This window comes from Stomoxys calcitrans, chromosome 3 (genome assembly GCF_963082655.1).
Source record: "Stomoxys calcitrans chromosome 3, idStoCalc2.1, whole genome shotgun sequence".
Lineage (NCBI taxonomy): Eukaryota > Metazoa > Arthropoda > Insecta > Diptera > Muscidae > Stomoxys > Stomoxys calcitrans.
In genome coordinates, this window is record NC_081554.1 from 28,569,351 (window position 1) to 28,581,869 (window position 12,519).

The 12,519-nt window shown below is 39.4% G+C and overlaps 2 protein-coding genes across 2 annotated transcripts in view; one reads left to right on the forward strand and one right to left on the reverse strand.

The window, feature by feature from the left end:
- Positions 1 to 12,519, forward strand: part of LOC106089478 (uncharacterized) — a 239,719-nt gene that overhangs the window by 169,058 nt on the left and 58,142 nt on the right. The window lies entirely within an intron of this gene.
- Positions 1,041 to 7,243, reverse strand: LOC131996401 (cytochrome P450 6d1-like). Its single transcript, XM_059366071.1, has 5 exons — positions 6,602 to 7,243; positions 6,386 to 6,547; positions 5,881 to 6,326; positions 5,567 to 5,815; positions 1,041 to 1,348 (listed from the first exon to the last, which is right to left on the reverse strand). Exons 1-5 carry the CDS (start codon positions 7,129 to 7,131, stop codon positions 1,185 to 1,187), a joined length of 1,551 nt encoding a protein of 516 aa, XP_059222054.1. The 5' UTR covers positions 7,132 to 7,243; the 3' UTR covers positions 1,041 to 1,184.

Below are 12,519 nucleotides of genomic sequence, written 5' to 3' on the forward strand. Positions count from 1 at the left end.
GACCAACCTACACAATATGCGAAAATTTCGAGAAAATCGGTTCTGCCGTCTTTTAGTCTATGCGGAAGAAACAAACCGAGTGTCATATATCCGTGATTGGCTAACGTGCCCATTTTGGGCTTTTTTGTGTGGGGGTGCGTTGACCCCCTACACTTCGACATGAATTTGTATGCCAGATTCGTTATCTACTCCCTCATAATTTTCATTTGATACCCATATTGTCCTTATCGGTCCACTCTTGATTTTGGGTGGTGTTTTTGGGGCAAATAAGGTGGAGGGTTCGCCCCCTTCCGTTATCCATAAGTTATAAAGCCTATTCCTACTTCCTGACCATATTCGTAATCTACTCCGGAATACCTTTCATTTGAGTCCAAGATGGTCGTTATCGTCAAATAAACCTATTTTAAGGGGTTTTGGGTCTGGGGCGACCCCCAGGTACTTGAACCCAACTTTTATTATGAAATTCGTACTCTTGTCTTGAATACATTTCATTTGAATCCCATACTGTGCCGATCGGTCCATTTTTATTTTTGGTTAGTACTTTTGAGGTAAGAGGCTCAAACCTTTAAAATAAGAACAAAATTTGTTTCAGTGTAGGGACAAGTGTCTGGGAATACTTCACTTCCAAAAATCGGTACTTTGCCTTATGCAGGCAGCTGAGATGTAAACCGATGGTCGAATTTGAATAACTTGGCTCTAGAGGGCAAAATGTTAGAGAGATTATAAGTTTACTTTAACAACCTGTATCTCAACCTGTATTGAAGTCGTCATATGAAGATATCACTATGTCTTATTCTACTAATGTCTAGAACAATTTGTACTAATTAATACAATAGTTGTGCACTTATATTGCCATTTGTACCACTGTGCATCGATTATAGCTGCTCAATTGTTTTTCTTTTATTATATTTAATCTCTCTTCCCTTATAGAACAATGCAAGTAAGACAATTGAATTGCAAATTCTGATTGCAAAATTTGACAACGTCACTATGACGTAACCTCTCTTAAGTTTGCAACAACAACAAAAATAATTCTGTGGTTGTTTTGATTGATATAAGTCATTTTTATTAGTAAATCTACAATGATGACAAGCATAATGTTATCATTTCACACCTATGATGAGTGATGAGTGAATGTATGCACAATTATATAAATTTCTGTAGGTAAACATCGACGTTAAGGTTTATCGTCTCTTCGAAAGTGTTATGTGTAGACCATCTTTGGGCACCAAAACGGGGGCTGTGTGAAACATAAACTCAACTTCTTTGCGTGGCATTGTTTCAATGTTGAAATTTGCTAACATTTTCACAAGGGCCGCTTTGCTGTTGAGAATACCCATGCGTTGAGCTGAAAGGACATTGAAATAACCAAAGAATCAATGAGACATTTTACAATAGGAGAGTATAATGACCCACTATTAAGTTCAGCCGGGCCGATTCTTAATTCTTTATGCCCTATAGGGGCTCAAGAAATAAAATCGGGAGTTAGGTTTATAAAGGAGCTATATTCGGTTATGGACCGATTCAGACCATTATTAGCAGGTATATTGAAAATCATAAAAGGAGTTGTTGTATAAAATTTTGAGCTCAATCGGATAAGAATTGCGCCCCATAAAGGCTCAAGTAGTATATTCGGGAGATCAGTTTATATGGGAGCTATATAAGGTTATGAACCGTTTAGGATCGTACTTAGCATGGTTGTTGAAAGTTAAAGAAAAATCAGATAATAATTGCGCTGTCTAGAGACTCAAGAAGTCAAGATTCCATCAGGTTATAAACCAATTTAGACCGTCTAGAGGCTAAAGAAGTGTACATCTAAACATGCACGATATGGCCCACTTACAATCCCAACTGCCCTATACTAATAGGAAATATTTGTGCTAAATATCAAGCGACAAGCTTTATTTCTTCGAAAGTTAGCGTGCTTTCGTCGAACGGACGGACAGATGGGCGGATGAACAGACATGGCTAAATCGACTTAGAATGTCAAGACGATCCAGAATCTATATATATACTCTGCTGGATCTCAGATAAATATTGCGATGTGTTACAAACGGAATGAAGAAAAAATACATCGGACTATATTTTGACATAGCCCCCATATAGACCGATCTGCCGATTTAACCTCTTAGACCTATTAAAGCAATAATTAGTATCCGATTTCGTTGAAATTACCGACACTAAGTTGTGTTACGCCTATCGACATCCTTTTTCAAACATGTATTTAAAGTGTCGAAAGAAGCATTCAAGTGCGGTGCAAGAAATATTTCACCTCTTCTGATCTTCCCGAGGATGGAGTATAACTCTCAAATATGGGCGGGAGCTACAAAATCATCCATGGAGCTACTTGACCGGGTTCAACGGAGAGCGATGGTGTTGATTGGGAACAGTAGGGTATCCAACTCTATTGCTTTCCTTGTACATCGTCGGAATGTGGGTAGCGTTGTATTGCTCTATCGTAGAGATATTCCTCTTCTTAGCCCTGACGTTAGGATGTTCACCAGAAATACAAAACTTGCCTGGAACTCACACCCGTTTATAATTGATTGGCCAGTCGACCGAACCATGCATTACCGAGAAAATTCATTTTTCACCCGAAAATGACTCGATCGATGACGGAATCGACTTCCGGCTAATGTCTTTCCCACCGACATTGACGTTCAGAAATTTAAGACTACTAATAATAAACACTACTCCTTCTTTTCCCCCTCCAACCCTTAACTTTCCTAATTGCCAACGCAATGCAATGCATATATAGGGGACATCCTCTGCGTGTTGGTTATGTGAAAAAAAAATTGGAACAGTAGGTTATGTTAGACTCCTACACAGATCTGATCGTCCCAGATCGGTCTAAATTTTGATATAGCTACCATATAGACCGATCTCTCGATTTAAGTCCAGGATCCATGAAAGACGCATATATTATCCGATTTCGCAGAAATGTGACACACCGAGTTGTGCTAAGCCCCTTGACATCCATCTTGAATTTGGCCCAAATCGGTGTAGATTTGGATATAGCAACCATATAGACGGATCTCTCGATTTTAGGTCTTAGCCCTATAAAAGGCGCATTTATTGCCAATTTCGCGGAAGATTCTGACAGTATCCGATTTCGCAGAAATTTGGGACAGTAACTTGTGTTAGGCATCTCCATATCCTTTTTCATTACGGGCCAGATCGGTTCAGATTTAGATGTAGCTGTCATATATGTTAGGCTCTTCGATATTCTAGTTTAATTTGACCCAGATCGGTTCAGATTTGGATATAGCGGCCATATAGACCGATCTCTCGAATTAGGTTCTTGGGCCCATAAAAGATTTCGCAGAAATTTGGTATAGCGAGTTGTGCTAGGCTTCTCAACATCCCTGTTCAATATGGTCCAGACAGGTCCAGATTTGGATATAGCTGCCATATATACAGATCTCTGGATTTAAGGTTTTAGACCCATAAAAGGTTAAAGTAATAACCGATTTTGCTAAAATAAGGCACAATGAGTTGCGTTAGGCCCCTCAACATTCGACCCCTGTATGCTTAAGATCAGTATATATTTCAATATAGCTGCCATATAGACCGATCTCTCAGGCGTATTTAATTTAATTTGGTATAGCGAGTTGTGTGAAGCTACTCGACATCCCAGTTCAATACGGTACAGATCAGTACAGATTTGGATGTAGCTGCCATATTAACCGATCTCCCGATTTAAGGTGTTAGGCCCATTAAAGGTGAAATTATTAAACGATTTCGATGAAATTAAGCACAATGAGTTCTCTTAGGCCCTTCGACATTCGTATCGAGTATGGTCAAGATCGGGCTAATTTGAATATAGCTGCCATGCATACCGATCTCCCGATTAAAGTTATTAGGCCCACAAAAGGTGCCTTTTTAATCGATAAATTTGGTACAAAGAGTTGTGTTTAATCCTTACATAGCTATGGGTTCAAAAACGATTTGGGTATCCAAAGTTCGGCCCGGCCGATTGTAATGCTTTTTTACATGTTTTAATTAAATCTTAAACAACTTTCAAATATGTTGCTTAAGAAAATTCCAATATCAATACTTTGCCCAAACAATGCACCTCAAGTTCATGTTCCAGGAGGTAAACATTTGTGTGCCAAATATAAAAATTAATTGGTATTAAAAAAAAAATCAATCTTTGGATCAATTTGATTGAAAATTTCAAAAATTTCAATCATTATTTTAATTGAATATGCAATTCCTTTAATTGAAAATTATTTTAATTACTTTTTCATAAATGTTGATTGATGTAACCATTTTCGTGATTGAAGTAGTTTTAATTAAAAAATTAATTGGATTAATTAATTTTGTGATTGAACTCGTTTTTTATATTTTTGTGTCTACGGTGCCGGGTTTAAAAACGTGCTAAGTTCTTGGAAACCCACTACCATGAATTCTGTTAAAATTTTGCACAAGATAAATTTACTCTGCGTACCAAATGTTTGCCAGACCGGTCGCAACATGAAACTTCTAGGAGCTGTAGAAGTCTAATCGAGAGATCGGTATATATCGGTGCTATGTCAAGATTCGAATCCAGGCGTTCAGCGTCATAGGCTGACACGCTAAACTTTGCGCTACGGGGACCTCCATTGCGGCTTGTTGGGGCTTCACAAGTCAAATTGGCAGATCGATTTATATGGAAGCTATATGTAAATCGGAACCGATATGGCCCATTTGCAATGCCCATCAACCCAAAAGTTCAAGTGGCTAACTTTACTCGTTCGACCGCTATAGTAGAGCTGGCAAACAATCGATAATGGCAACATTCTCTATTTTCGATATTTCTAATTATAAATATCGATAGAATCGATACTGTCGTTAATTTCGCATCACCTCCATTTCAAACGAGGATGAGAAGTAAAATTTAGGAGATCGATGCACAGACCGAATAAAACCAAATTTGATAATGTCAGTTGGAAATCATTAGAGAAATCATTGTACAAAACCTCAAACTAATCGGATGAAAATTGCGCCCTCTATAGGAGCAATGTATATTATAGGATACATTCAGTGGCGGATACATTCAGTTCAGATGACGCTGAACGCCTGGGTTCGTATCCTGGCGAGACCATTAGAAAAAATTTTCAGCGGTGGTTTTCCCCACCTACTGCTGGCGACATTTTGTGAGGTACCATGCCATGTAAAACTTCTCTCCAAAGAGGTGTCGCACTGCGGCTCGCCGTTCGGAATCGGCTATAAAAAGGAGGCCCCTTATCATTGAGCTATAACTTGAATAGGATTGCACTCATTGATATGAGAGAAGTTTGCCTCTGTTCCTTAGTGGAATGTTCATGGACAAAATTTGCATTCCGACAAAAAAATAAAATATCGATATTTTGCCAGCTCTACACTATGGTGAGTTCGCCCAACGGAAGGATGGACGGACTTGCTCTGATTGACTCAGAATGTCGAGACGATCAAGAATATATACACTAAACGGGCCGCCGATCAATATTTCGAGTTGTTACAAACGAGATGACTAGATTACTACACCCCCCATTCAATGGTATTGGGTATAAAAGGCAAACATTCTTCATCCATAGAATCTTACCTATACAATGTCTAGGTCCTTCACCAAATGGCATATAAGCCACAGGATCATAGTCTTTAGAGTCATCGGCATAACGCTCCGGCTTATAGTCCATGGGTTTGGGAAAATATTGAGGATCTCTGTGCATGGCCAACAAGGATATAATAATTCCGGTACCCTTTGATATGGTCAGGTTCGAATCAGGCACTTGGTACTCTTGAGTGCATTTGCGATTGAGGAAAGGCAAAGCGGGATATTTGCGGGTAGTTTCTGGAATGTGGAAAACAAAGCTATAAAATCTCTTACTAATTAATCCAAAGAAAAAAATTACAAACCTTTAACACACAAATCCAAATATTTCATATCCTGTATGGCCTCATAAGTTAATTGCCCATCTGGCTTAAGATCATGCTTCTGCAGTATCTCATCAACCTCTTTTTGGGCTTTGGCCAATATTTCTGGATACATGGCCATTTCATAGAGTGTAAATGATATGGTAGCAGCTGTGGTCTCTGAACCCGCTACATAGAATAGGAATGAATTTGCGGCTATCATATCAATGGACATGTAAGCTTTTGTATGTTCAGATTTGGCTTTCGTGGCTTGCCATTTGTCATTTTCTGAAATTTGGCCTGTATTTCTTAGCTCTATGAAAAGCTGTAGCAAATCTTTGCGGATAACACCATTTTTTTCCCGAAACTCAATGGTATGTTGGATTATATCTCTAAGGCGTTGGGTGACGGGATCATGTACCCCCAGAAGGGATAACAATTTAGCTGCACTGTAAAAGTTGGCTTTTAAGGGATTCAATCATAGGTGTTTTGTGTTTAAACTACTTACGGTGGACACACAAAATTCATCAAATTACGCAAACGCTGTATGGTGGGAGCATTTTCTTGGCCCACCAAACGATCACTCAATTCGCGAAATTCATTGCCAGGATTTGAGAAGCTGTCCACATCCAAACCAAAGATAACCGATCCTATGATGTCTACGGCATAGCTATAGGCGAAATAAAATCAGTTATTTAGTTGCATTTCATTTGGAACAACTTACGTTGTCATCACTGTTTTAATATTCAAATTGTGGCTTTGACCATCCTCCAGAGTATTGGCCAAATATTTGATCATCTTATCACCCACTTCGTCCACAGTCTCAAACATTGCCTTTAGTTTCCCCGAAGAAAATGAAGGTGCCAATTTAGTTCTTAATGTACGCCATGATTGCCCTTCCAAATTGAAGAGATTCGCTGAGAAAGGATCATTCTTTTCATCCACATATATGCCGCGATCATGGAAACTTCCGAAATCCGAGGTCAAAATTTGGCGCACCAGTTCAGCATCTCTCACCAATAGCGAGGGTTTGAAGAACATATAAATGCCCACTACCTTATCGGCTGCAAATTTCTCATAGAGGTCTGCCATGATCAGGCCAAAGTGTCGTTCTTTGCGAAATACTTTGGTCAGAGATCCATAAGGTATCACAGGTTCATCGGTGGCCAATCCCAAACGCTGCCATTTGGAGTAATGACGTTTGATGAGTACATACAGGGCAGACACACCCAGTATCAATAGAATTGTCAGCATTGTTTGTGAAGAGTAGCTGTAGCTGCTGTAGTTGTTGCACTGGCGCACGTCTTATCTAGAATGCGTTTCGTTAAACACTGAATGTATGAATTGCTTGCCAAGTAGCCTGTCTGGTCTGGTAAAATATTTCAAAATAAAGGGTGATTTTTTTGAGGTTAGGATTTTCATGCATTAGTATTTGACAGATCACGTGGGATTTCAGACATGGTGTCAAAGAGAAAGATGCTCAGTATGCTTTGACATTTCATCATGAATAGACTTACTAACGAGCAACGCTTGCAAATCATTGAATTTTATTACCAAAATCAGTGTTCGGTTCGAAATGTGTTCAAATTTTGACAAATTTTGTTCAGCGATGAGGCTCATTTCTGGTTGAATGGCTACGTAAATAAGCAAAATTGCCGCATTTGGAGTGAAGAGCAACCAGAAGCCGTTCAAGAACTGCCCATGCATCCCGAAAAATGCACTGTTTGGTGTGGTTTGTACGCTGGTGGAATCATTGGACCGTATTGCTGTTGGACGCAACGTTACGGTGAATGAACACATTTCGAACCGAACACTGATTTTGGTAATAAAATTCAATGATTTGCAAGCGTTGCTCGTTAGTAAGTCTATTCATGATGAAATGTCAAAGCATACTGAGCATCTTTCTCTTTGACACCATGTCTGAAATCCCACGTGATCTGTCAAATACTAATGCATGAAAATCCTAACTTAAAAAAAATCACCCTTTACTATGGCGTTGTTGTTGTTATTTCAAGATGTCTGAGGAATGATTGGAGCAAAGTTTAAATTATTTTTAAATGTCACTATCATTAAGATAGTGACATTCGAAAAATCTTCGACTAAAATAGAATCATTAAAGTTATGAGAACAACATCGATTGATTTACTTTGCTTAGGGTTATCAACTGACCAAAATATTCTAGGTATGGAAAAATATGTTAAAAGTCTTCATATGTCTGTATGTCATTAAGGTGGACCGCTAGATTTTTTGTTTGGGCTCCTTAAATACGTAAATTTGTATGATTGTTGCAAAAACAACATTAGATGAATAGCTAAATCATACACAGATCAACGTTAATATCAACGAACATGTCAACGCATTGCCAGTCATACACACACCGATGTATATACATATGAATGGCTGGCACGTGCATGCTAACGATTAGATTACAGTCGTCTCTTCGTTTTATGCTGTTTCTTTTGATACTGCTGCTGCTGAAGATTCTAATGCTTTGAATGGCACAGTGGCTTCTGGGAACAGGCACAAAATAGGTGTTTTTTTATCCACTAACATACGATGGGGGGTGAACTAATCTAACCATTTCGCTTGTAACACCTTAAATATTGATCTGAGACCCCATCTTATATATAACAAGTAAAAGCGTGCTAAGTTCGGCCGGGCCGAATCTTATATACCCTCCACCATGGATCGCATTTGTCGAGTTCTTTTCCCGGCATCTCTTCTTAGGCAAAAAAAGGATATAAGAAAAGATTTGCTCTGCTATTAGAGCGATATCAAGATATGGTCTGGTTTGGACCACAATTAAATTATATGTTGGAGACATGCGTAAAATGTCAGCCAATTCGAATAAGAATTGCGCCCTTTGTGGGCTCAAGAAGTAAAATAGAGAGATCGATTTATATGGGAGCTGTATCGGGCTATATACCGATTCAGGCCATAATAAACACGTATGTTAATGGTCATGAGAGAATCCGTCGTACAAAATTTCAAGCAAATCGGATAATAATTGCGACATCTAGAGGCTCAAGAAGTCAAGATCCCAGATCGGTTTATATGGCAGCTATATCAGGTTATGAACCGATTTGAACCATATTGGGCACAGTTGTTGGATATCATAACAAAATACTACGTGCCAAAATTCATTCAAATTGGATAAGAATTGCGCTCTCTAGAGGCTCAAGAAGTCAAGAACCAAGATCGGTTTATATGACAGCTATATAAGGTTATGGACCGATTTTAACCATACTTGGCACAGTTGTTGGATATCGTAACAAAACACGTCGTGCAAAATTTCATTCCAATCGGATAAGAATTGCGCACTCTAGAGGCTCAAGAAGTCAAAACCCCAGATCGGTGTATATGGCAGCTATATCAGGTTATGAACCGATTTGAACCATACTTGGCACAGTTGTTGGATATAATAACAAAACACGTCGTGCAAAATTTCATTCCAATCGGATAAGAATTGCGCACTCTAGAGGTTAAAAAAGTCAAGACCCAAGATCGGTTTATATGGCAGCTATATCAGGTTATGGACCGATTTGAACCATACTTGGCGCAGTTGTTGGATGTCATAACAAAACACGTCGTGCAAAATTTCATCCCAATCGGATAAGAATTGCGCTCTCTAGAGGCTCAAGAAGTCAAGACCCAAGATCGGTTTATATGACAGCTATATAAGGTTATGGACCGATTTGAACCATACTTAGCACAGTTGTTGGATGTCATAACAAAACACGTCGTGCAAAATTTCATCCCAATCGGATAAGAATTGCGCACTCTAGAGGCTCAAGAATTCAAGACCCAAGATCGGTTTATATGGCAGCTATATCAAAACATGGACCGATATGGCCCATTTACAATACCAACCGACCTACACTAATAAGAAGTATTTGTGCAAAATTTCAAGAGGCTAGCTTTACTCCTTCGGAAGTGAGCGTGCTTTCGACAGACAGACGGACGGACGGACGGACAGACGGACGGACATGGCTAGATCGACATAAAATGTTGCGATAATCAAGAATATATATACTTTATGGGGTCTCAGACGAATATTTCGAGTAGTTACAATCAGAATGACGAAATTAGTATACCCCCCATCTTATGGTGGAGGGTAAAAAAATCAATTTGTGTTTGTTTGTAGGTTTGTTTGTATGTGTGTGTGTTCCTTATAGACTCAGAAACGGCTGAACCGATTTTATTGAAATTTTCACTGATGGTTCATAATGATCCCGTGGTAACATTTTTTGATATCTGAAGGGGGAGCGGACCCTCCCCCTTACCCTAATTTTCAGAAACGCCAGATCTCAGAGATAGATGGTGCGAGTTAAGCGAAATTTTATGTGCTCACATATAGTATCCCTATAAATAAAAATTTGGTATCCAAATTTCGGATGGGGTACCCAGGGGGGTGCCCCACCCTAAAACCTACCAAAAATATATTTAGACCAATCACGGCAATATGGGACTCAAATGAAAGGTAGTTAGGATAAGAAAACGTATCTGATATCCAATTGTCGGACCAAGTGTTAGGGGGACCACCCCAAGCCCCAAAACACCCCTAAATCGGACATATTTACCGACCATGGCAATATGGGACTCAAAAATAAAAATTTGGTATCCAAATTTCGGATGGGGTACCTAGGGTGGGCGCCCCACCCTAAAACCTACCAAACATATATTTAGACCAATCAGGACAATATGGGACTCAAATGAAAGGTATTTAGAATAAGAAAACGTATATGATATCCAATTGTCGGACCAAGTGTTAGGGGGACCACCCCAAGCCCCAAAACACTCCTAAATCGGACATATTTACCGACCATGGCAATATGGGACTCAATTAAAAGGTATTTGCAAATAAAATACGAATCTGATATCCAAATTTTGGACAAAGTTTCTGGGGGTACACCCCTTCCCCAAAACACCCCACAAACTTATTTACTGACCATAGCAATATGGGGCTTGAATAAAGATATTTGAATGTGGAATACGAATCTGATATCCAGAAGTGGGACAAGTGTTTGAGGGGCCGTCCATCCCCGAGAATATCCCCCAAAAAGGGACAAATTTACTGCCATAGCAATATGGGGCTCAAATGAAAGGTCTTTGGGAGTAAAGCAAGAATTTGATATCAATATTCGGGAAAGTGTCTATGGGGCCAATCCACCCCCACAACACCACCTAAATAGGAAGTATTTGCTGACCATTGCAATATGAGGCTCAAATAAGAGTTATTTTAGAGTAGAACACGAATCTGATATATATTTTCAAAGCCAAGTCACTGAGTGGCCGCCCCATCCCCCAAAACTCCCCCCAAACAGGTCATGTTTGCCGACTAAGGAAAAATGGAGCTCAAATAAAGGGTATTTGGGAGGAGACCATGAATCTGACATCAACATTCGGGACCAACTGTCTAGGGGACGTCCCACTACCATAGCAACCCCCAAGTAGTATTTGCTCACCAACACAATTTGGGTCTTCCAGACTGTGGAGCGCGATACTCATAGTTTTTAGGGCCCATACTCCAAACCGGACATATTTGTTGGCTTTTTCAATAAGGGGTTTAAGTGAATGGTATTTGAGATTAGAAACGAATTTGATATCTAATTTTGAGACCAATAGCAATATGGGGTTCAAATATATGAGAATAGAGTACGTTGCTGATATATTTTCAGGGCTTAGTGATTGGTGGACCACCCCACCCCCCAAAACACTCCTAAATCGGGCATATTTACCGACCATGTCAATGTGGAGCTTAAATGAAAGATATTGGGGGGTAAATCAAGAATTGATACCCATTTTGGGGACCAATTTTCTGGGGGTCTACCCCTTTCCCAAAATACCCCACAAACAGCTATTTTTACTGACCATCGCAATATGAGGCTCAAATAAAGGTATTTGGGAGTACAATACGAATTTGATATCCAAATGTAGGACCCTGTATTTAGGGCATCACCCCTTCCCCAAAACACCCCCCAAAGGGTAAACATTTTTCGACCATGCCAATATGTGGCTCAAATGAAAGGTGTTTGACATTACAAAACGAATTTGATAACCAATTTTGGGACCATGTGTTTGGGGGACGCCTCATCCTGTAAACTCCCCCTCAAATGGCAATATGGGGTTTAAATAAATCATATTTGAGAGAAGAGCACGATGCTGATATTTTTTCAGCGCCAAGTGTCTGGGGGACCACCTGTCCCCCGAAAGCACCCCTAAATCAGACATCATGAGAATATATGGCTGAAATGAAGTATTTTAAGAATGAAGTACAACTTACATCCAAACTTAAATTCGTAGACCAATAAAGATCATATGGGATTCAGATAAAGGCACTTGTATTGTTAAACTGTTTGTCAAGAGATATACTATTTTCGCAGCATGGTATTTCACTAAAAGCCCTTTAATTGTCGAGAATAAATATTTAATTTGTTCCGTATAAAGTAAAAGAAGGCGCAACGGAGCGGGCCCGGTCCAGCTAGTACGATATAAGTACAACATACCAGCGTACAGCCCTTGAATGCCATCACACCTTACATGATTGAAAATTCTTCTAAACAAAGATAAAACGTGTCCTATAGTGGTTCTGGTGTGTGGTGATCTTCGGCTTTCCTTTTTCTTTGCAGGAATATCTCCGAT

Excerpts from the sequence above, each read along its gene's own strand:
- LOC131996401 (XM_059366071.1), bottom strand. The coding sequence starts at position 7,131 with ATGCTGACAATTCTATTGATACTGGGTGTGTCTGCCCTGTATGTACTC. Across the intron at positions 6,548-6,601 it reads ATTAAAACAGTGATGACAAC|CTATGCCGTAGACATCATAG; the intron begins GTAAGTTGTTCC and ends TTTCGCCTATAG. Across the intron at positions 6,327-6,385 it reads ATGAATTTTGTGTGTCCACC|TGCAGCTAAATTGTTATCCC; the intron begins GTAAGTAGTTTA and ends CAACTTTTACAG.